Source organism: Mirounga leonina, unplaced genomic scaffold (assembly GCF_011800145.1).
Source record: "Mirounga leonina isolate KUSES-001 unplaced genomic scaffold, KU_Mleo_1.0 Mir_93, whole genome shotgun sequence".
Taxonomy (NCBI): domain Eukaryota; kingdom Metazoa; phylum Chordata; class Mammalia; order Carnivora; family Phocidae; genus Mirounga; species Mirounga leonina.
In genome coordinates, this window is record NW_023270854.1 from 12522911 (window position 1) to 12547353 (window position 24443).

The 24443-nt window shown below is 40.5% G+C and overlaps 1 protein-coding gene across 2 annotated transcripts; it reads right to left on the reverse strand.

Annotated features, from left to right (window-relative positions):
- Positions 1-263: 263 nt before the first annotated feature.
- SERPINB7 (serpin family B member 7) lies at positions 264-23110 on the reverse strand. 2 transcript variants are annotated; one of them, XM_034995804.1, is made up of 7 exons: positions 22943-23110; positions 16666-16716; positions 15978-16094; positions 9145-9262; positions 5377-5519; positions 3669-3815; positions 264-1011 (listed from the first exon to the last, which is right to left on the reverse strand). In XM_034995804.1, exons 1-7 carry the CDS (start codon positions 23108-23110, stop codon positions 613-615), a joined length of 1143 nt encoding a protein of 380 aa, XP_034851695.1. In that variant the 3' UTR covers positions 264-612. The 2 variants fall into 2 exon arrangements, with proteins under 2 accessions (XP_034851695.1, XP_034851696.1); XM_034995805.1 differs by lacking the exon at positions 16666-16716.
- Between the last annotated feature and the right edge of the window lie 1333 nt (positions 23111-24443).

A 24443-nucleotide genomic window follows, 5' to 3' on the forward strand; every position in this document is an offset into this window, starting at 1 on the left:
GCCTGAAAGACATGAACTTGAAATTATTAATGAAGTATTTTAGTTGTCTCCCAATCCCAAATCTATATTTTTTTGTCATCTAAATTCGACACTGATTTCAAATCAGATGTGTGAAAGGAAACTCTCTAGTGTCTTCCTAGGTCAGCAGGGAAAGGTTATCCTTCACACCTACATTCAGTAGCTAGGCTTCCTTCCAAGCTCATTTCAATGAAACTGGAATAACTGGGATAACTAGAGAGTTTCAGACAAAACCCTAGGGCTGCTTCTACATTGTCATTACCAGCAGTTCCCAGACGTGATGCCCAGCTCCGGGTGCAAGGGGCTATGGGGATGTGGGGGAGGGGAGGGTGGATGATGCGAATGAGTTGAGTTGGGTCAGAAAGGTAATGAACTTAGAAATAGGTAAGGCACACGGTAGTAGAAAGGCCAAAGCAGGGTGAGGACACTCAACCAGGTGTCTGCAAAAGGTCAAGTCTCCAAAATCATCTGCCGACCAATATTAGAAGGAAGTAAACACAAAGGAAACACAATGTGCTTTGATTATGCTCAGATCTATTCTCTTGTGGTGGTTCCTTGATGTGGTACGGACTACTGTAGAAACCAACCGGATTTTCAAGGGCAAGACACTTTGCCACTAAACAAGATGATGTCATCCTTCCTGATGAAGAAGAGAAAGGGGTGATCAGCTCTGAACACCCTGGACTTGGGAAGCTGCTTTTCGACGATCTTAATTCCTGTGGCAGCAGTGGCCTCTGTGCCCTCCTCGGTGACCTCTATATAGGACTTGTGCATCATTTTGGACACATATAAACGGCCTCCTGGAGCTATACCAGAGAGATCAGCTCTGGTTTCATCAAAGATGTCTTTCAGCCCTAGGGCTTTTAAGTGGTGTTTGATTTCATAATTCTTCTCTATCTTGAACTGAGGAAGAAACACCTCAACATACTGAGAGCTCATTTTTCTTGGATTGGTCCACTCCATTAGATTCTGAAAGGTCATTCTCTTTTCAATCTGTAGGAATATTGAAAAGGCAATTCAATATGCTTAAGAGACAGATAAAACACCAACTATAAAGATAGATGGTTTTTCATAATTATCCTCTCCTGGATATTTGACTGTAAGTATGTCAATGGGTCCAGGGGAGTCTGAAAATGGGAAGTTACTAACACAAATAGTTCAAGCACTCTTTAACAAAGCATGGTTAATTTGCTCTGCTATGACAAGGTGTGACTTACCTGTATTTCAAGGCATTTCTGTTCTCTTCCCGCATATGAATAAATACAGCCAAAGTGGAAAAATGGGCAGGTGAAGGAATTAGGGTAGCAGAGAACATGAGAAGGAGAAAGGAGCTCAGTGGTCATTTAAGTCAGCATTTCTTGACCATTTCCCATCATGGAAGACATAGAAAATGGTAATGTTTGCATAGCTTGCTAGAATAACCAATGGAACCTCAGGGGGCCCAAGGCAAGGAGCCCAGAGCTCTAGCCTCCAGAGTTTAGGTGATTAGTACCTTCTAGCACAGTCACCTACACCATCTGGGGGGCTTGCATCCAAATATACCCTCCTACTCAACACATGCAACAACTGAAACTCAAGACATTGTAGGAAATGTGCCAAACTGCATAGCTGGGCACATCAGTTACATAGCTAGGTACCCACAGCTCTCTCTCCAGCATCACTGCTGTCCCCAATGATTCACAATGGAACTCACCAATTCCTGAATACTGAGAATTGATCAGAGACAATCCAGACTTATACGGGGAAGATTTTTCATGCAGATTGTTTACAAATCTTATATGTAGGTATTTGTTCACAAATTCAGTCTCACTGGAATCCTAAAGATAGCTTTTCACAGCTATCCTTATCAAGGACCTAAATTTGTATAATCAAATTTTGTCTAATTTAAATTTTATGTGTGTAAATTATCCAGTTTATGGTTAATCTATAATAACTTCTCATTCTGAATTAGAATTTTTTCCTCATTTAACTCACTATAAAGCCAACTTCCCCATTATTTAGTTTCATAGGATTATGTAGGTCTGTAGGATAATGTAGGAATATACATTTATACTCATCTGATCCAAACACTATTAGGAAGATCTATTACAGAAAAGAAAAATTTAGACAATAAGTATAAAAACAAATCTATCTTTGGGGCGCCTGGGTGGCTCAGTCGTTAAGCATCTGCCTACGGCTCAGGTTGTGATCCCAGGGTCCTGGGATCGAGCCCCACATCGGGCTCCCTGCTCCACGGGAAGCCTGCTTCTCTCTCTCTCACTCCCCCTACTTGTATTCCCTCTCTCACTGTCTCTCTCTCTGTGTCAAATAAATAAATAAAAATCTTTAAAAAAAAAACAACAAATCTATCTTTTGAGTTATCTGCTGTTTATTTTATATGGGCTACTTTTCTCTGTTATTGTAGATTATTTGAAGTTAAAATAATTGATGCATGCTAAAATCTAATTGTGATAAAGATTATCAAGTGAATGATTGGTTTAATATGAGTGTCAATATTTTATATTGTCACTTTAGGTTTAACAATAGCAACTTCATGACATTCCTCTTGCTGTTCATGTGAAAAAAGGTAATTAAAATGAAAAATAAAAATCATTATAATGATTCAGTGATTTTGTCCATTTAGAAATTATATTTCCAAAGTTCTAAAATCATGTTTCCAAATCATAGAAAAAGGATGGATAGAAGTAATGCCTCTAGGTAGGAGGAGTATTTCTTTATATTCTTTTTACCTTCCAGTTATTTCATAAGCAACAGTCATTATTTTACTAATCAAAATACAAAAATATATTTTAAACTTTAGTTGTAACATTTTAGGGTAGCTGAGATATGTGTACACACACACATATTTGTACATATGTATGTATCTATCAGACAAATTGATCAAATTCCATGAGCCTCCTTTCCCTGTCCCACGTGACTGCTGTATGGATCAGAGATAACATAAATGCAGCTTAGAGTACACAGCCTGGAACATAGTAGGTGCTCAATGGATGGTGTCTAGTATTCCATTTACAGAGAGGGACCTGACATCCAGGCTTCTGGGATTTCAGGTCACAGGCTCAGGAGGCCACATTCACAAGCCTGAAAGATCAGGATCTGAGATATGGTGATGCTCCCTGGCTTTGCAGGGCTACCATTCTTTGCCCTTGCACTGTGCTGGTCTATTGCCCCGGCCATACCAGTCACAGGGCAGTCCCTAACCTCTGCTTTTCCCAGAGACACAGCAGCTCAGAATGAGACCATACATTTCAATGCGCAAAGGCCCGGGGCTCCAGACCCCACAGTATCATTCCTGCCTGAAAATACTTAGTCTGTCCAAATTCCAATAATACATGAAAGACTATTTTCATGACCAAGTGCAAAGACCTAAACTCGTGCCATTTTCCCTCCAAGGTCGAGGTTTGAGAGGGTTCCAATTTCATAGCTATTCAACTAAAATTATATTAAACTGAAGTAAGTCAATCTCAGTAACTATAATGGTGTCTGGCACAGAGTAGGTACTCCTTAAATATTTGTCAAATAAATGAATAAGGGGGTAAATCTCTAATTCTTATAACCTGAAATCATAAAGTTGATGCATAAAAACACAACCAATAATATCCTAAAAATCTTCTAATTCTCCTCTAGTGAAAGCGGCAGTAGCAACTTACTTGGGACGGGTCATTTTCAGGCAGCATAATGAACATGCTTATGCCACCATGATACTTGAGCTCAAGAACCTGCATGGGTGGGTCTCTAATGACAGAAAAATTGAACTTCCGTTCTTGATGCATCATGGCGACTGCTTTTCCGGGACACTGAAAGTCAAGTCACAAAAAAATATTTATTAGCCCACATTATTTCACTTTATAAGAATAGTGCTTCAGTTTTTGTCCAGTTGATCCTGTAGCTTTTTCCTGACTTGCTGCCAAGAGTGGTTGCAGTGGTTCATAGCTTAGGGATATAAGCACAGACTTTGAGATTAACTGCCTGAGTTTAAAACTTCCAGCTGTGCAACTTTGGGCAACTTACTTCACTTCCCTGTGCCTCCATTCCTGCATAGGACTGTTGTAAAGATTATGTGAGCTAACATACCTAGCGTTAGGTACATTGCTTTGCACTTAGCATTTTATCTGAAAATGTCTATATAGTAAGTAATGAATAATTATTAAATAGCATTATAACTAAAAATGAATGCTATAGATTTTTTATTTTTATAATACCTCATTCTTAAATTGTGTGATTTTGATAGTACTGGTCTGTATTTGACTTCTGATGATAGAAAAAAATCTATAGTATTCATAGCAATATTTATCATTCATTCAGTGATCTTTGATTTCTACCAGCTCTCAGCACTCCTATGTCTAAAACTTCTGATGTGGAAAAATGCAGAAAGAACATTTCAATAAATAAAACTAAGTTTAAAAGTTTAACCTGAGTTTCTCTGTCTCAACACAAAAGGCTGAGTGATTGAAAGAAACTTTAGAAGTCAATTACTGGAATCGCCTCATTTGTGAGGATGGGAAGGTCTATGGTGGTTGAGTTAACTTGCCTAAGACAATGCAGATTGGCACTGAAGCAAGGCAAGAACCCCAACACAGTACTGCTGACTCCAAAGCCTTTGATGTTTCTACTATCCTATAAGATTATTGTGTACAAATTGGTAAAACACACACACACACACACACACACAAGAATATGTTTTACAAAAGTTGGTTAGGACTAACACTTGGGAATGCATAACTTGACTAAACATAATTTCTTCCTTTGTAAAAGGAAACACATCCTTGCTTTGACTCAGGAAAAATCATTGATATTAAATTACTGGAACTATACACCCCACAGTTAGAATCACAAAAAAATGAAAAGCATACTTTTGTCATATTTTCTTCTTATAGGCATCCAACTAGAATATCTTAAAATGAATTCATACATTATTGTCTTTCTCAAATTTGAATATATTCTAAGAAATATCAATTTATGGGACACCTCCAGTAGTGTACCATAACCTGCATTATCAGGAAAATAGGTTGTTTTATAAACAATTCACCATATGGTGTTGGTAAGCAATAGAAGAAATAAGTAAAGAAATGATGAATCCATCATTTGTCTATGTAAATTCCATAATTTCTGCGAAGGAATACTGTGACCAAAAAAACCCACTTCTTTTGTAAGATTTTATTACGCACTTGATTGAGAGAGCACAGAGGGAGAGTAAGAGGGAGAAGCAGACTCCCCGCTGAGCAGAGAGCCTGATGTGGGGCTCAATCCCAGGACCCTGACCCTGAGATCACGACCTGAGCCAAAGGCAGACGCTTAACCAACTGAGTCACCCAAGCCCCCTGGCAAAAAAAAAGCTTCTTAAAAAGATTTCCATACCTTGGGAGATTTGAAATGGCAATTTACAGTTTCGTCCTTGGTGAAGGCCAACTCCCACTTGCCTTTGAAGTACACAGCATTCACCAGCACCATCACAGCCGAAGAGCTTATGCTACCTGCTTGAAAGACGCTCTTGATTTTGCCTTTTGAAAAATAAATGGAGAAAAAACGTGAAATTTTAATGTAATTTTTTATTTTTATTTTTTTAGATTTATTTATTTATTTACTTGAGAGAGAGAGGGAGAGAGAGCAGGGGGAGGGGCAGAGGCAGAGAGAATCTCAAGCAGAGTCCCCACTGAACATGGACCCCCGTTGCGGGCTCAATCTCACCACCGAGATCACAATCTGAGCCAAAATCAAGAGGTGGACGCTTAACCAACTGAGCCACCCAGATGCCCTGTTAATGTAATTTTTAAAAAGACAAGGTGAACATATTTTTCCTTACGACATAATTATAATACAATGATATTAGTAATAACCCATGAGCGATTGCTCCGTCCAGTACTCTCTGAACCTCTTATATGGAATATTTGGTTTAATCCTCACAAAATCTCTGTGAGGTGGGCACTTTCTTGTTGAGGAGGCTGGAACACAGAGAGATGAAGTAATCTGTACAACATCACACAACAAGTTAGGGCACCAGGATTCTGACCCGGAAAGACAATTCCCAAAGCCCCTTCTTGCTGGTAAGCACCAAACTACCTTTCCTGCCTCGACGAGGCCACAGCACTCCAAATATAATTTACTCCATTCTGTTGGGCTAATTACTTCCTTCCTTCCACATGGACAAGATTTTTGCCGGATGTCAACCCTGTTCTCGATACTTGAATCACAACCATGACAGAACAGTCCATGCCATCACTGGGCTCCCGGCCCAGCACCGGGGAGCAGCTGTTCACACTGGCACCACAGCCACGTGCTGAGTGTGCTGTGGGAGCACAGGTGAGGGGCACCACCTCTGGCTTGGCCCTCTGCTTGAGCTGATGGCAAGGTGGGAGGCGGAGAGAAGCTGCATATAGCAGAGGCTGTTCACCCAAACACATGGAAGCTTGGAAGAGCACAGTGTATTTGGGGAAACCCTAACTCATTCTGATGTATAGGGAAAGTAGGCTTGGAAAGGTTATGAGCAGGGGCCGAAAATGAAGAGCCTTGAATGTCTGGTAATAATTTTGGGTTATCCTGAAGGCAATGGAAAATGATCGTTCAGGATTCATTGGAAGATAAGAAGGGACATGGCCATGATGGGTCAGATGTACCTTTTAAAAGTCCTTTTAAAAGGACTTGGTAGTGTGTGGAGGATGGGGAAGGGGTGAAAGGACCTGGGTGGGTTTGTTGGAATGTTGGCAGTATTCTGAGGTATTCCCCCCAAATGAGCATTGAGAACAAATGCTTATCAAAATAAGAATAATTTTAAGATATATTTGCATGAAGAAAGAAGGAAGAGAAATAACTAATTGGTCCAGATGGAAAAAGGTATTAGCAATCTGATACCCTTAAAAACTACACACTAAATAGAATTCCATTCAGTTATTAGGAAAAGCAATTGCATAGTTCCACTTGGTTTGTGAATAGTACATTTGAAACATGTGGTGGCTAATGGTCAAAATAACCCTCTACTAAGGTAATGATGAATGAACAAACAAAAAGAAAACTGAGACACTGTATTTTTATTCCCAGGACTAGTTGTAGTATGTTGAATGTTTGCAAGTCACCTTTCATACTTTTGAGACAGAATCAGACTCAGCAAATACATGTATATTGTTCAGAGTATAAAACCAGGTCAAGCCTTAAGTAAAGAAATGACTAGGTTTGGAAGCAACTGATCAACAAAATAGCAATGAATACATTTCCTTATTTGTTTTGAACTCAACCAGAACATCTGCTGGAATTCAGTTTTTAGCTGTGTGAAAAACACCAAAAAAGCAATGTTCTTTTTCTGGAAGGTACCACTTTTGCCACATACATTATTTTGCTAAATGAAGAGGGTTTTAAATGAAAGACAAACAATCCATCTTTCAGAATAAGCAATGATATAAAATATATTTCCCACATAGTAATTTATGAAATGGTCATAATGAAATCAATATTTGTTTCATAGGATCATTTCCCAATCCAATGAGATAATGTAATAGGTAAGATTTCTGAAAAGTATAAAGCATTCAAATTATTAAGATTATTCAGAACCACATTTGGACAAATACTAAAGCAATTTTTCTTTTTTTATCTAATAATTTATTTGATGTAACCAATATATCCCAAATATTATCATTCTGCCATATAATAAATATAAAAACTATTAAGGATATGTTTACATTCTTTATTTCATACTTGGTCTATGGAATTAAATGGTCATGAAAATTGCAAAGTAGTCTGTAAATATGTGGGAGATAGAATGTGAAGAAAAAAAAATATAGACACAGATGTGAACGTAGGCTCCGAACATAACTAGGTCAATTTATTCTTTGTGCATAAAGCCAAGGACTAGAATAGAAAATGCGAAAAGGAAGCAGTGATTTGTTGAGGTGCTAGGATTGTGAGGAATTTTTGCTCCCCATTTTTTAATGTGATTAAAAATCATAACACCAAATTTACCATCTTAACAGGTTAGTTGTATTAACTATACATGCCTTGTTGTATATCGCGTCTTCAGAACTTATTTTGTCTCACAAAACTGAAACTCCAAATGCATTGAACAACCCCCTTTCACACACAAACCCCCAACCCCTAGTAACCACCATTCGGTTTTTTTTTTAATTGAAGTATAATTAACATACAGTGTTATATTAAGTTTCAGGTGTACAATATAATAATCCAACAATTCTATACATTACTTGGTGCTCATCAAGGTAAGTGTACTCTTTATCTCCTTCACCTCTTTCACCCATCCTCAAACCCACCTCCCCTCTGGTAACCACCTGTTTGTTCTCTGTATTTAAAAGTTGGTTTTTTGTGGGCGCCTGGGTGGCTCAGATGGTTAAGCATCTGCCTTTGGCTCAGGTCATGATCCCAGGGTCCCGGGATCAAGCCCCGCATCGGGCTCCTTGCTCAGCGGGAAGCCTGCTTCTCCCTCTCTCCCACTCCCCCTGCTTGTGCTCTCTCTCTCTCTCTCTCTGACAAATAAATAAAATCTTTAAAAAAACAAATTGGTTTATTGCCTGCCTCTTTTTTCTTTGTTTCTTAAATTCCACACATGAATGAAATAATATTTGTCTTTCTCTGACTTATTTCACTTAGCATTATACCCTCTAGGTCCATCCACATTGTTGCAAATGGTAAGATCTCATCCTTTTTATGGCTGAGTAATATTTCTATCTGTCTGTCTGTCTGTCTATCTATCTATCTCTCTATCTAGGTATAGAGATATATATCACATCTTCTTTATCCATTAATCTACTGAGGGACATATGGGTTGCTTCCACATCTTGGCCACTGTAAATAATGGTGTAATAACCACAGGTGTACATATGTATTTTCAAATTAGTGTTTTTTCATTTCCTTTGGATAAATACCCAGTAGTGGAATTACTGGATCATATTGATAATTCTGTTTTTAATTTTTTGAAGAACCTCCATTATCTTTCCACAGTGGCTGCACCAATTTGCCTTACCACCAACAGTGCATGAGAAATATTCAATAGCAGCAATTATTACTTTGGATTAGGAGGAACTTTTCCTTGCATGTCTTACAAAAGATGTCCAGCTTTAAGGTTGACCATTCTCAGTATTCATATATCACACAAATCTTGTAGAAAAATAGGGTTGCACTCACCATGTGTTTCATTTTCAATCCATTTATGAATTTTATATATGGTATCTTCTACATCATTTGTGAAGTCAACTCGTTCCACTTTGGCATTGTATAATTTTTCAGCACACTCAATATAGTTCTATAAATATAAATAATTACAGTTCTATAAGTAATACACAGTTTTTATAGTCACAAGTCACCATCAACTAAGCATATAACAACTCTGTTTTTGAACTTGTCTCTTCATTTTCGCCATCTTACTCAAGGACTCATTCCTCACTCAAAGATGAGGAAGTATGGCTAGAAATATGAAGTATGGCTGGATGGGTTGCTGGAGAACCCAAAACTGAATTTGCACAGCAAGCACACTATTTGAACCTAAGTTTATCTGAAGTGGATTAAGGGAGGCTAACAGGGATTACGGCTAAAGCCCACTCCCTTGGCTTGACCACTGCTTTCTCACCATAAATACTTCAACAGTGTCCTCACTCATCTCCCTTGCTTGTGTCATCCCCTTCCTACTGAAAGCATTAAGAAGGCTTCCAGGCTACTTCTTGTACTTAAGATAAAGCTCAAGCCCCTGGACCTGGCCTGCATTTGAAAGAAAAAAAAGAAAGAAGTCAAGTTGAAGAAGATGAGCAGAAAAGGCGAGCCCTCCAAGTAGTAGTACCCTCAGAGAAGTAAGAGGATCTTTGCACACTCAGGAGACCAGCAGCAATTTGTGATGACTGAAGCATGTAGTGAAAGGGGGAAATGGAGGACATGAGCCAGGACAGAGGAAGAGCATGAGTGCCTTGTTTCCCTTGACAAGGAGCTTTCATTTTATTTTAGGGAGTGTTATTAAAAGGATTTAAACAGGGGAGTAATATAATTAAATGTGCATTTCATAAAGGGGACTCTGAAATCAGCATAGAAAAGAAAACTGACTGGAAATAGAGGGACTTGTTAAAATGTCCGTATAGTTTATCCTGAGGGATATAAAGAGGTCCTGAACTGAGGCACTGGAAGTTTCCAGGGCCATGGGGAGGACAAAACGAACTTTAGAGATACACTAAGAAGGTAGAACTAGCTCTTTCTTACCCCCTAGCCTTCCATTTCCTTCTTGAACAATTCAGACTCAAAGCCATCATGAGGGGCAAATCTAGGTAGGTATACATCTCAGTGTGGGGAGGACCAGTGTGGCAGAGCTGGATGGTAGAGCCCCATCACGGTGAGGAGCAATTCAACACAAAGTATTAGTGGCCGAAGGAGACAAAGAACATATTGCCTTGTCAGGGAAGCCCAGCTCTGGAATTCAAGTGTAGGCAGAATCCAGAGGCATCCCTGAGGAGGGGTGGCCTCAGGCAGATGTTAGTGTGAGGTAGGCATCCTTGTGGGGTGTCAAAGCCCAAAAAAGCGAGAGGAACATCTCTGTGGTGGGCAGACCACCATGGGGTGTGGGGGACTAAGTGGAGGGAAGAGGTATACTCATGGAGAAGCAGCCTAGCATGGAGGGGCAGATCTGTCATGGGATGAAGAAGGTGTTTTCACACTGGGAGGGGCAACAGCATCAGTGATAGGAAATGGGTTACATAGAGGGTGATTGGCCAAACAAGTAAATATGTAAGAGTAATGGCAGCCAGGTTTCTCACTATTGCAGAAGGGAGTTAAACACAGAAAGAGAGAAAACAAAACAAAAGAAATGAACCCTGTGGTGTTTGATGGAAATTGTAGATATCAGTAGGAACTCGTGGGTTTCACCAAATTTAGGTAAAAAGATGAACATTGATTCAATATACGCATGTATTTTCCTAAAAAGGAACCAAGGCTCCTGGAGAAATGACTGATTCTAGGGCTGAGGCAGGAAAAGAAGATGCGATTGGAACATCTCATGGTGCCAGAAAGAAAGTGCTCAAATGAGGGGGGCATGTCAAACAAATGCAGATGCCAATAGAAGCGATAATTTGAGCATGAAAATAATATGATGGATTATAACCCTTTGGCGAAAACAGGACACCATATTGTTATAAATAAACAATATTACCATAAATAAACAAATATGTTTTATCAAGAATGAGATATTTACACAGCCTGAAAGCAGTTCCTCACAAAATACTTAACAACAAAGGGAAGAAGAGTAACTTCACAACAGAGAAACCCAGCAGACATCCTTGTAATCACGTGACCAAAGATGGCAGGATGAGCAATGGGATAAATCAAAATCCTGCTAGTGTGCCACAGGGATAATGCAATGAAAAATAAACACTCAGATGTTTCCCTCAAATCTGGTGCAAGTGTTAGCTAATGCTATGGTGATAATCCTTGCATAATATATAAGTGTATCAAATCAACATGTTGTACACCTTAAACTTATACTATATTACATATCTATCATATTTCAGTAAAGCTGGGAGAAAATAGGACTCTAATCATGAAGACACATCAAACAAACCCACACTGAAGGGCATTCTAAAATATAACTGGCCTAAAACTGGACACTGTGAATAATTATCAAAGTGTCAAGATCATGAAAATCAAGACAGACTATGAAATGTTCCAAATTGAAGGAGACTAAAAGTGAGTCAACAGAATATAATGCATGATTCTGAACTAAGTCCTTTGCCATGAGGGATGATGTTGGGCTGATTGGTGAAACTCAAAAGGATCTGAAGATGAGCTGAAGTAATGCACACTGTTAACTTCCTGATCTTGATGGTTGTATCATCACTATGTAGAAGAATGCCATTGTTTGTAGGATTACATGGGAGTATCCAAATATGATAAAACATCTCAAATGGTTCAGGGGGAAAGTGTTCTTTCTACAATACTTGGAATTTCTATGTGAGTTTGAAATTATTTCAAAATAACTTTTCTTTGAAAGTAGAAGGAAAATCTATTAGGTCTTCTTCACTGATGGACTATGAAGCTCCGGGAAAGGGAGATGTCAAAGTTGATCAAAATACCTGGTAGGTCATTCACTGAAAGAGAACCCAGGGGAAAGAGAATGTGTGGGGACAGGAGAGATGGTGTGTTGAAGAACCTGTCGATGCCCACCCGAGGACTGGCAGTAAGTAGGCAGGCAGAGAGATGAGCATGACACTGAGGGTGAGGAATGACTCATCACACAACTACAGAGAGCTGTGGAGGTATGGAGGACAACATCAAGGAACTATAAACTTTCTAAGTAGATCATCTCTCCTTGGGTGAGACAGTAGGCTCAAAGTGGAAGAGGCCGGAGGGCGGAACCCTAAAGAACACCAGTATTTCAGAGATGAATGGAGGAATAAAGATAAACAAAGGAAACTGAAATGAAGGAGAAGGTAGAAAACCAGAAGAACTCAATGCCATAGAAACCATGAGAGGAGAAAGTTTCAGGGAGCCCCAGTAGTGTTGAATACTAAAGAGGCAGGTAAGACCCAAACTGCAAAGTGTCCACTGGAAGCCATTAGTCACCTTGGTAGGAGCAGCTTCAGGAGAGCGTGGAAGGTAGAAGCTAGTTTGCAATCGATGGAGCAGTGAGAAAGGGTGGAAAAGTGGATTCTGCCTATACATATCACTCTTTGAAGAGGCTTGATTTTTCAAGTTTAGACTGTCAGAGTGAGAAACACAGAAATGGGAAGAGAATCATGGGGTAACTTTACAAAAAAAGGAGAGAAAAATTTAGAAGGTATGTATCTGGAGCACATTTATATGCGATGAAGAAGAAGACAGTAGAGTGACAGAAGTTCAGGAAAAATAGTGATGGAGATATCACCAAGAAACTGGGGGCAGGGGAGGGGGTGAGGTGGCAAGAAGAAAAGGAGGAATTATCCATTAAACAAAGTGTTGCCTCTGAAATCGAAGGGAAAAGGGAAAGGGAGCCGGGTGTAAGTTGGGATATGGATCCGCCCTGATGGTGTCTATTTTCTTTGTCAAGTAGAAGACAAGTGGAGATGGGAATTTATTGCTTAAGTAAGAAAAGGCATTATTCTGAGGCAGATGTGCTTTTACCTATAGAAGAGAAGCTGGAACATAAGACAACTCAAGTGCAGTTTTTTTCTCTATACACAATTCGTTCTATGAACTTATATAATGTATTCATCTTTAAGAGACACACTGTTGCTTTGTCACTTGAAAATTCTTCCATTAATTCTAAGAAGATCAAATGGCCTATCCAGAACTAAAATATTCATCCCGTGTATATTGCAACATGTATTTCCGTTTCAGTATTAAAGTAAGTTCTTATTTAAAAAAGGAGAAGTTAGAAAGTTGAAAGCGCTTGTGCCAAGTATGGAAATTCTATTTTTGAGGTGAACAGGACAAACAGGTGTAAAATTTAGGACTAAGTCCCAGCGTTTGGTCTTGGCAGGGTGGAGAGCAGTAGGCGTGCAGGCGGGCCCCTCCCCTGGCCAGCCACCCCAGGAGCCGAGAGCAGCAGTTCTGAGGAGCAGAGGGGTGTCACCCTGAGGTCTCGGTCTATCCCAGATGACCCAGACATCCACCCACCCACCCCACCAAAGGCAGAGGCTAACGCCCTGTTACTGTCGGGATTCTGATGACCAGGGGAAGCAGGATGTGCACTGAAGAAAACCCAGAGACATTTCCACTAAGTCCCATGGCTTCCAGTCCTCACCCGGGCTCCCACAGCACTGGGCCCTTCTCCTGCTCTAGGACCAACTAGACAAATCTAAGGCAGCAGAGACCTAGAGCTCCTGGCACAGACCTAGTTGAAACTGATGGTGGCAATAAGGGGTTGCTGGGAAATTGAGAGAAGCAGAAGAGCTTTCAGTAACTGGTGTGAGGAACGAGAGAAATCACTGTGAGCGCCCAGCTGACGGCTGGACAGCGTGGAGGACACCTGTGGGGCTCGGAGCCCGTGGTGTCGTGGTGGTGACCACACACGCCGAGGCTTGGCACAAGTGTCGCCTAGTGGCCCAAGCACAGCTGCCGAGGGAAGTCATGGGACCCATCTGGGTGGGGCTTTGCTGGGGGAAAGGGAGAGCTGATAAGTTGAGAGACGATGGAGAGAAGGAAAAATTGCATAACTCGATGCAGTTGAAGAACAGGTAGAGTGGGGCTGAAATAATGAAAGAACGAGAAGCACGGAATGATGAGGCCCCTGACGGGGCAAGTCCAGTCGTACATTTTAGGAGTGGAACAGTTCTGGGCGTTGATGAGTTTCAGGGTGTGGCTTGGGCCTTGTTACTGTAATGGTACAGGGAGAGAGGGTCAGGAGACTGTAAGGAGGGAAGCTGAGCTCACAGCTCGCTGTCACAGGGACGCTGAAGTCACCCTAAATGGTGGCAGAGCTTGGGGCAATATGGACTGACATTCACAGAGGTCTGACCAAGACAGATGGAGCACAGATTCAGGAGGAGGGCAGAGAAGGTATCAGAGATGGCGGCTGGGTCTTCTATATACTTTTTGTAAAGACAAGTTATACATTATTATTATCTTCATCAATTCAAATAGACTCATCCATATTCAAATATGAGTAAAAAACTGTTACACAACAAAATGTAGAAAATTTGGAGATGATCTATCTTTGTACTGATCTGACAACTGAAAGTCAACAACAGTTACACTTTTAATCAAAAGTAGTTTTTAGAATAACTAACTGTGTTTGTAAATGTTTGGGAGGAAAAAAATAGCAGTGTCTCTTTTCCATGTTGGTGATCAGATCTCACCTTGCCTGTGCTGGGTGCATACACTGAGCGCCAGATAAAGGAACATGGAAATGTGCTATAAATAGTAACATGATAGACACATCAACTTCCGGGTTAAAAGGGTTAGCAGTCCCTCAGGGAGTCCACAGTATGTGTGGGAAAAGACACGAAATGTGGAGTTGAACATACAAGGTGGCCCCTGGAAAGCTTGTGTAGGACTCTTTTGGAAAGGTTAAAAAAACAAAGTGGCCTAATGCTTCATACTTGGCAGGCTGCCAAAGGGCTTGGGCGCGGTGTCGGAAGGGGCAAAGAATCTGTGTGGGTGACAGAGGAGACAATAATGGTTGGGTGGAACACAGACAGCTGACAAAGATGCAAGTGGAGATTAGTCCAGAGATGTCAGGGAAGCAAAGCTTTATGGTTGTCTGACAAGTGGAGAATTACAAGGGAGAACAAACATGCCCAGAAAATCATGGCCACTGCACCAACCAGCGTCCGGCTGTCACAGCGACAGTGGGCTCTAAAGCACTGGTTGAGCCCAGGAGCATATAAGGTGCAGTCTGGGTCTCACTGGTCTTTGGGTGAGCAGGAAGCCATGGTGAATGAACTGAGAACACAGACAGTGCACAGGAACATGAAAACTTCGCCCGCTGACCTCGAGGGAACCAGTCCCCCGCCTTCTGTTCAGCCTGAGCTGTCCCTCTGCCAGTGGCTGGCCATATCTGCCTATGTCCCCTACAAGGGGCTCTTCTGTAAGTGGCCTTCACCACAAAATTACTGTTGGTAGAAGAGATGAAAGGGTGTGGCTGAGAATAGAGAAGGTGAACTCAGCCCTGGGGATCCACAACGATCCCAGGAGACACAAAGCTTAGGGGAAAAGTGGGGAGACTTTTTCCTCTGCTGCCCACGGACAATCCTAAATGAGCAGTCTTCTCCTCCTGCCCCATTACAGCCCCGCACCACTGCCAGAGGACACAGTCTCCTCTGCTTTGCAGCCTCTCAGTCTGGGGACCCTGAATGCGGGGATCACTCAGCTCAAGTAAAGCTGTATTCTAGAAACAGGGAGATGAAATTCTGGAGACATCTGGCAACACAATTAGCAGCTATAAGAAAAACGAATCACCGTTGTATCGCCCCATAGAAAAGATACAAGCCTTTTTGCAGATGATGGATTGAACAAGACTAGGGTCCAGAGTGGAAATAACCTGTGACAGGGGAGGCCACACTTACCCTATGAAGATCAAACACTTTTTCTGCAAAAAGACCATTGGCAATGTGGAGTTCGTAATCCCTATGCGATGTGTTCATATCAGAGAGAACTCTTTTCAGTTGAGACTGAAGTCCTGGCTGTTATTAAAAAGATTTATAAAAATGTATTACAGGACTGCAAATATATCCACACTCTTATTTACACATGAAATAAAACATGTATATTATACCATGAAAGAACTGGAAAATAATGATGCTAGTAAAAACAGCAATGCCCCCTCTATTTACAATTTCTTGCCCTTTCTCATAATAGTATCTGTGATCAAAGTTAATTACAAATTTTACTAAAATAATTAACCTTAGAATAAAATTATTAACAGCAGATAATGAATATGCCTCACGTGTATACTAAATAATTCATTTTACCAATATAAGTTGGCTGTGAATATCAAAGGATAAAAGCAAAACATTTAGTTCCAAACTATCTTGCCAAAATCTGGCCAACGCACAAGTAAAATATTGGTACATTAATAATTAACAAAGAAATTATCAAAAATTGTCCTTGAGATGCCACAAGATGGAAATCTGAGTGAGACATATTCCTTTGCTTTGAAAGGATAGTAAGCATAATTAAATACATCGGTGCGATAGTAATTTCTCTAAATTTAGTCTCACACTCCCTTTCCTTAAAAAAATGTGTTGTCTTTACCTGAGCCTGAGAAGAGTTTCCCCATCCTGAGGCTGGGTTGAAGTGAAGCATCTGCAAACAGGGAGCAAGGAAATCAGTTAGCAGGTGCTGCTCGACAGGAAGGGACCCCACGAAATGAAGGAAGGAAGAGACTTCATTGTTAGTGGCTGTGTTTGTGTGTGTGTGGTAGCTCACAGGGCAGCCATGACCGGTGCAGTCCCACCACTGACTTGGTTAGAACACAGATTATTCACTGGGGAAAGCACCCCAAGCTGGCAGAGTGAATAAATGAGAAATCTTATTTACCCACATGGCGGGCGAGATTAAGGCTAATTATGCAGGCACCAAGACATAAAAGAGAGACGTAGTTACTGAATATCTAGGAAATCCTAAATGTGAAGCTAAATTGGGACTTGAGAGATGTGATTTAAGATCCTGCGATTATTTGAAACAAACAAAAAAAGATCCTACGATTATTTGAAATTAAGTAGTTTTAGGCTTTTCCTTTTCCAGTGTGGCTCTCATAATCCCATTATTCTAATAATTGCTATTCTGCCCAAGCTTTAATTTTCTATTGCACTTTATCCGAATTCCCCCAGGCCCTTATGTCCATGGGATCTGAAATGCAAAATGGCTTCTGTACTAGGAAGTAATAAAGGGTACTACGCATATGATAATCATTTATGCAGCTGTCTGGAGCAAAATGAATGTGCACTGTCAGAGACAGGCAAGATTTTCCGTAGAAAGATGTAGGTTTTCTTTAAGCGGTCTTCTATGGGGGCGCCTGGGTAGCTCGGATGGTTAAGCATCTGCCTTCAACTTGGGTTATGATCCCAGGGTCCTGGGATGGAGACCCAGGTCAGACTCCCTGCTCAGCATGGAGTCTGCTTCTCCCACTCCCTCTGCCGGCCACTCCCCCTGCTTGTGCACTCTCTGTCTTTCTCTCAAATGAATAAATAAAATCTTAAAAAAAAAGGGGGGGTGTCATGTGAGCTATATCTGAACCATATCCTTGGTGGGAGGCAGAAGTAGGGAGAAGGGGTAAGGGACCACTCTGACACTGGGTAAAGGAATTATGGATGGGAATCTAATTAAGTCAATATTGTTATCAGTGTGTCTGTGGGGGCTTTCAACTTCAAGACTTCAGACCCCTAATTAATAGCACCATCTTCTTGGCTAGGAGGAAATGGAAGAGCTCAGTAAGCTACATGAAAACGTATGAAGACTGTGAGTGTCATTATTAATCTTAATAGGTCACAGAGAATTGGAACCTACCTCAGTTTCTACATCCTCTTAATCTGAAATAATAATTAACATGAGATGGAGTAAGAGATAAGACAAAGACAACAAGGCAAACTTGATATACAAATTAGCAGTCAATTTAAAATTCACAGGTGGGGTCTTTGCAAGACAACATGCCTGGCACCCTGGATGTCATCCTGAGCCCCGAGCTCGATGCCACAGTGGAGCATGAAAAATATCAGGCTCCTTTCTCATTTTGCCTTGGCATTGGATAGACTGGTATTTGGGAATATATGGAGGTACCAGAAACATAAAATATCATGGTACAATGTCAGGACTCAAAAATGCTAATGTCCTTTCTGAACTAACTCTTGTGGAACTGAGGCAATATTATAAAAAGTATATGAATCCCCAGAAGTCATTCTTGTTAACTTTTTGAAATAGCTTTAACAAGCATAAACATTTAACATCATTCTTTGATCATTTCTAATTTTACTCTATTGTGATAATAATCTGGTTGTCTCTTCTGACATTCCTAATTGGCTTTTAGTAAACTGGACTGGTAAATATTGAGGTGATGCATATATATTTTTATATTTTCAAAAATTCTAAGATACTACACATTCAACAATAAAACTACCATGACTAAAGATGAATAATGATACTAGTAAATATTCAAATGTAATAGGTATTAAATAAAATATCAAAGGGCATATTTATCACAATCCAAAATGCCGGCAGTCCTGTGTTCTCATATCCCCTGACTGACCCTATGTAGGAAAATCACAATTTCTTTTTATTGTTCACAACTTTTAACATAGTCAGATAATGGCAAACAAGGAAAATCATGGGTCAACACAATGTAAGAAATTTTAGGATCTTTGGATTGAAAGTAAAAAAAAAAAGATTATGAATCATTGCATCTCAATGGCCTTCTACCTGTGTATTCACGCCAAATTATAAAACTATTAAGTTTTCTCACAGCATGGTAGAATAAGTAACATATTACAATGATTATTTTTTGAAATATTTTTGGTAAAACCCAATTGTTTTAGAAAATTCAAATTTATATAACTTTTAAATAACACTGTAATATAAAGACATGATTTAAGATAAAAATTTATACATACTTTATTTCAATGAAATGCTATGTGAGAGGAAACAGAAAAGTAGGTAGCTCAAAGAAAAGAAAAATACATTTTAAAAAGCACTGTATTAGTATGAGCAGAGGTATTTCTGTCTGTTGCCAAATTCCTGTTTACCAGAAGGATCACCAAATCATTTTCCATATGCTGTAAAACAAAATCCAGGAGGTCACTAATGGGGGGGGGGGAAGTTTCTAGATCTTTGTTTTGCTTGGTTTTGTTTTATATACAAGGGCCTGAAGCTGATTTTTAAGATGTGGAGTTAGGAGACGTAGTTTGGATAAGAACTTTGAACACTTCCTTGGGGCTATCTGTTTCTGGCCAGGAAGATGTGGATATGCGTTTCTTGAAATACACATTACATCTCCCAACTGGGAGACCCTGCAAATACACGGGAGGTGATGCTCCCCTCGGTGTGGGAAGCAGTCCTCCCCCTTCCTGGCTGCCGTGATGGGCCCCGAAGCTCTCTGCTGCAGAGCCACTGGACAATCTTGCAGTGACACCCTCCCTTGAAGGGAAAGGGGGCTTCGACTGCACTATATACCAGTATCCAGGAATGAACATTGAAGGATGAATTGATGGCTTCTTAATTAAGAGAGTTATTAAGTACTGGATTTGGAAAAAAAATCTGTTTTTATCGAACAGAATGGAATGAAAGCCTAAACTCAGTATTGCTTATTTAGCCCCCTGAAATAACACAGCCCTATTGAGACAATCCCTGGGCAACAGGAAGGTCAAAGGAGAAAAAGTAAGCAACTCAGGGCGGAGCTACGATTCCTTTAAAACAAAAGAGGAGCAACCCGCCCCGCCCTTTACCAAATACCACTTTTGCCTGGGGCCTTTGTAGCAAGCAGTGTTCCTGCCCTAGCTCTAGCACCTTATCATTTTGATAAGGACCTTATTTTCTTTTTACCAGCTTATTACTTGAAATAATATAGCCTATGTTTGGTGTCTCAAGGCTGTGACACATTGTCCAAGTGTTTCAGTCTTTTTTTTTTTTTTTTTTTTAAAGATTTTATTTATTTATTTGAGACAGGGAGAATGAGAGGGAGGAGGGTCAGAGGGAGAAGCAGACTCCCTGCAGAGCAGGGAGCCCGATGCGGGACTCGATCCCGGGACTCCAGGATCATGACCCGAGCCGAAGGCAGTCGCTTAACCAACTGAGCCACCCAGGCGCCCGCAAGTGTTTCAGTCTTAAAAAATAAATAAGGTTGAGTTTTTCCTCCAAAAATAAAATAAAATAAAATAAAAACTATTATATTAAAATAAGAAAGTACAGTAATATTAGAGCTAAATGAAAAAATATGAACCTGAACACAGGACCTTATAAATAAATATGCTTTTCTGCGCTTTCACTCAAATGGCAAGCAGCTGATATGTCACTTTAACTCTACTGAACCTCACACATGCCGATTCTGGATTTCAATGCTATTACCTAGTAAAGGAACCAGGGTTTCCCTGAGAGTGGGTGACCTGACCTGTCTTGAGCCAAGAAAATTCAGGACAGGCCCAGAACATCGTGTTGTCAGCAAAGATTTAGAGTCATCTGAAAGCATTGTTTAAAAATGACAAGTTTAAAGAGACTTCTACTGGCCCAACTGTGACCATCTGAACATCAAAAACAAGAATGACCACTGGTCCATGGCAATGCTTGAGAGAGACAGAATGATGCCATAAATTACAACTAAATTGATTGAGGCTTGATTTCTCTAAGATATACATACGTGACCCAGAGTGTCAAGTGCTGGGTATTGCAAGGAGAAACTAACTGGGACAGAGTTTGGGGACGGGAGGGGGAAGGCTAACAATTAATTCCCAGAAGGTATATTGCAGATGACTAAATATTTGTACAGATGAATTATATGAATGTTTCTGTGTCTACAGTTGCATTTTTTTCCCTCTTGCCTGTTTCTTATAGGTTATAATAGCAAGAAGTATAAAAAGTAACTCAGCAAAGGCACTGATTCCAGCAGTGACAAAGAGCAGACCCCAGTAAGACAGGCTCTCTGAATCCACTGTGACCCACCTCCCATGAGTTGTTGACCGGGGCTACCAGGCTGCTGGTGGGGCAAGGAGACCTCAGGAAATTAATCAGGCAATAGCCTGGGAATGTTCCTAACCTGAAATCATGCAATAACAAGTGACTGTGTCTTCTGTTGTGTTAAAGGCGTGGGGTTTTGTCATAGGGTGGAGCCTACACATCTTTGTCTATCATATGCCACAGGAACAACTTTTAAGCTATTTGTTAAGTGGATACCACCAAATCAACCCCCATAGTTTGTAGGTGAGGATACTGAGGCCCACATGGATGAACTAATTTTCCTAAATCAGAATTTGGATTTGATTTCCTAACTCCCAGACCAGTGTTCTGTTTCCATGACACCACGTTGCTTTACTTGGTTCTAAAACATTATGTACTTATAATAACGAAGGAATACATTTTTATTAGTTGCTAAGTTTTTCTCCCCCAAAGTCTTTATATTTGTTTATCAAAATACTAACTTTAAAGTAACTGAGGCTTTGCAATAATGTACTTTGGGCTGCATTTCAGTTTGGTGGCTTTAAGGCAAACAGTTCTCAACTGTGGGTTGATTCTGCTTCCTGGGGGGTATCTGGCAATATTTGCAGACATTTTTGATTGTCATGACTGGACAGAGGTACAGTAATGGAATCTAGTGGGGAAAAGCCAGGGATGCTGCTAAACCTTCTACAATGCACAGAAAAGCCCCCTCACAACAAAGAACTATCTGGCTCAAAATGTCAGTAGGGCCAAGATTTAGAAACCCTGATTTAGAAGATCACCCTGAGTTTGATTCGTAGTGCTGCCACTTACGAGCTAAGATGGCATGGGAACACACAAGATCAGGGTAAGTGCCTACTCGGTGCTATCGCGAGCAGCCAGTGAGATACGCATAAGGCTCATCCCAGAGGCAGACACTGATGAAGTTGTCAGCAGTTAGTTGCTATCATCTCATTAAAAGTGCCCAATGCTCTGTGGTTGTGAATCACTCCAGCTCTTGGGAAAATGGCATTCTGAGACTCTGTGGTTATTCCCTAGAAACAAATATTCACTGAGCTATCCAGAGTGAGAAACGAATTGTCCTAGCTTAAATTATCAGCACAATCTTCAACAAGTGCTTAGTTGTGAAGGGTTACAATGCAGACAATCTTCCGCTAGCTCTCATTTATGAATAAAATAATGGGGGGATCCAGGGGGCAGAAAGGGATAACAAAGACCTCCACAGGCAGCCTGGACCTGGGATCTCACCTGCTACTGAGCTACTACAGTTCCGTGACTGTGTCACTTCCCTGCACAGCCTGGTTCAGGGTAGTATACAAGGGTGAGTTAAAAAGTACTTTCTACATGTGTTGGTGACAATGTGATAACCATTCAGGTAGGCTGCTATTATCTGGAATGCACTATTATGTCATTGGTGCCCACGTCACTTGTGTTTAAAGTGGGACTTCATTGGTATCTTGCTCTTCTTCTTTCTCATCTACTTCTACTCAGGCGGTGGTTCCCAAGCTTTAGTGCGCACGTGGAGTTTATTAAACCACAGATTGCTGGGTTCCATCCCCACAGATTTCTAATTAGTACGTCTCAGCTGGGGCCCAAGCATTTGCATTTCGAACAAGCTCTCCAGGTGATGCTGATGCTGCTGGTCTAGGAAACACATTTTGAGAACCACTGTACTAAGGAAAAGAATCAAAGTGGCAGTTCTGAGAATATTCCTTCTGTCTCTCATCCCAAAAACAAGTGCTACAATCAGTGTGTCTTCTTCACACCCAGAGAGGGACTCACTGAGATGTTTTCATTTACATGGGACCATTGCAGTAGAATATGCTCTTGTAGGAAACAATTTGCCCCGATTAATCGCAGAAACCATGGGTGGTGGCTAACCGAGACTGACCTTATCAATCTGAGACACACAGTCACCTTGTGCACCCAAACGGACCAGGGCCAGGGCAGTGAAGATGCTCAGAGAAGAAAAGAACACATTTTCACTCCCTTGATTGTTATCCAACTCTCTGAACAGATCGAAGCAAAACTCTGCATTTGCTGCAGCAAGGGAGGCCATTGTGGAATGGAGTGCCGCCTAGAGGACAAAGAGAAATGGAATGAGTTCCAAGTATGTTTTCGGCGCATATGATGGTTTTTATATTCATTTATTTTTGCATTTAAACTTCATTTCTTCAGCCTTGGATGTAACCATCAAATAACTTAGAACAAAAAAAATTTCCTTTGGTCCTGTATCCTTGTTATCAACACTCTAAACCTCTCTCTTCTGCCAACAACATCATGATACACTCACTTTCTTTAACACTGATTCTCTTTAGTGCAATGTTTCTGTGTTTCTGCCTATGCTCTCACATTATATTCCCACTTCTCCTTGATGTGGCATTTCTATCATCAGTGCCCTCTGAGAGTTCTGTTTTCAACTCCTAAGCAGACACATTCCTGGGGTCTACCATTCATCAAATCACCCCAGCTTTCTAAGCTGAAATAGAGCAAAAGTGCTCTTTGCAGTAAAACAAATATTACAACATTAGACAGTCTGTTAAATGGGGCTATAGTCCTTGCTTTCTCAATCTGTAATTTTAAAAAATGTTAACATTTGGAGATTTAACACATAATTTCCTTACTCCTTCTCTCTAGAATAGCCACCATACATGTGCTTAGAGTAATCATACATCCTAACTCTTTTCAAGACTGTCCTAATTTTAAATATTATGCATCCTTGATCCTGTATTTATTATTTTCATACAACTTTCTAATTTTTTTGGAATGGAAAGTGTGATTAACTATATTATGTATCATGCACATGACTTTCCAACACAGAGGTCTCTTACTGGAGAACCTGAGGTATAATAGCAAATTTAGAATCCAGGATGAAAATGAGATTGTCTTCAAATTCTTGATAATGTTGTTTCTGAAACATAGAGGGCTGCCACCAGCAAGGAATTCTTTAGGAATCTGCTTTGGTATTTCTTTGCAGAATTTTTCCAGGATACTAAACTGATCCCAATACCACAGTTGGGGTTGTCACAGACTAAAGGAATTCACTTGGATCCTCCAAATTATTCTCCTTGAATATTCTGTGACATTATGCCTAATGTGTGGCAGGTTCCAATACTCATGGACCCGTAAAGGACCCAGCCCTAACCCCAACCTTGTTGCTAAAAGTTGTTGACTTGGGTCAAGTCTTTAATTTCTCTAACCTTCTAAACTGCATCTTATTCAGTGAGATGATCAATTTGCAGGACAGAAAACCACGTGTCCTTCCACCCTTACAGCTGTAAAAGAACCACATAATATCAAAGCATTTGGGGAGGGGGGTGGGGGCATGGTATGGAAAAGAAAGAAGGTCAAGAGGAGGGAGATATGTGTGGTTTGAAAAGATAATATTCTAA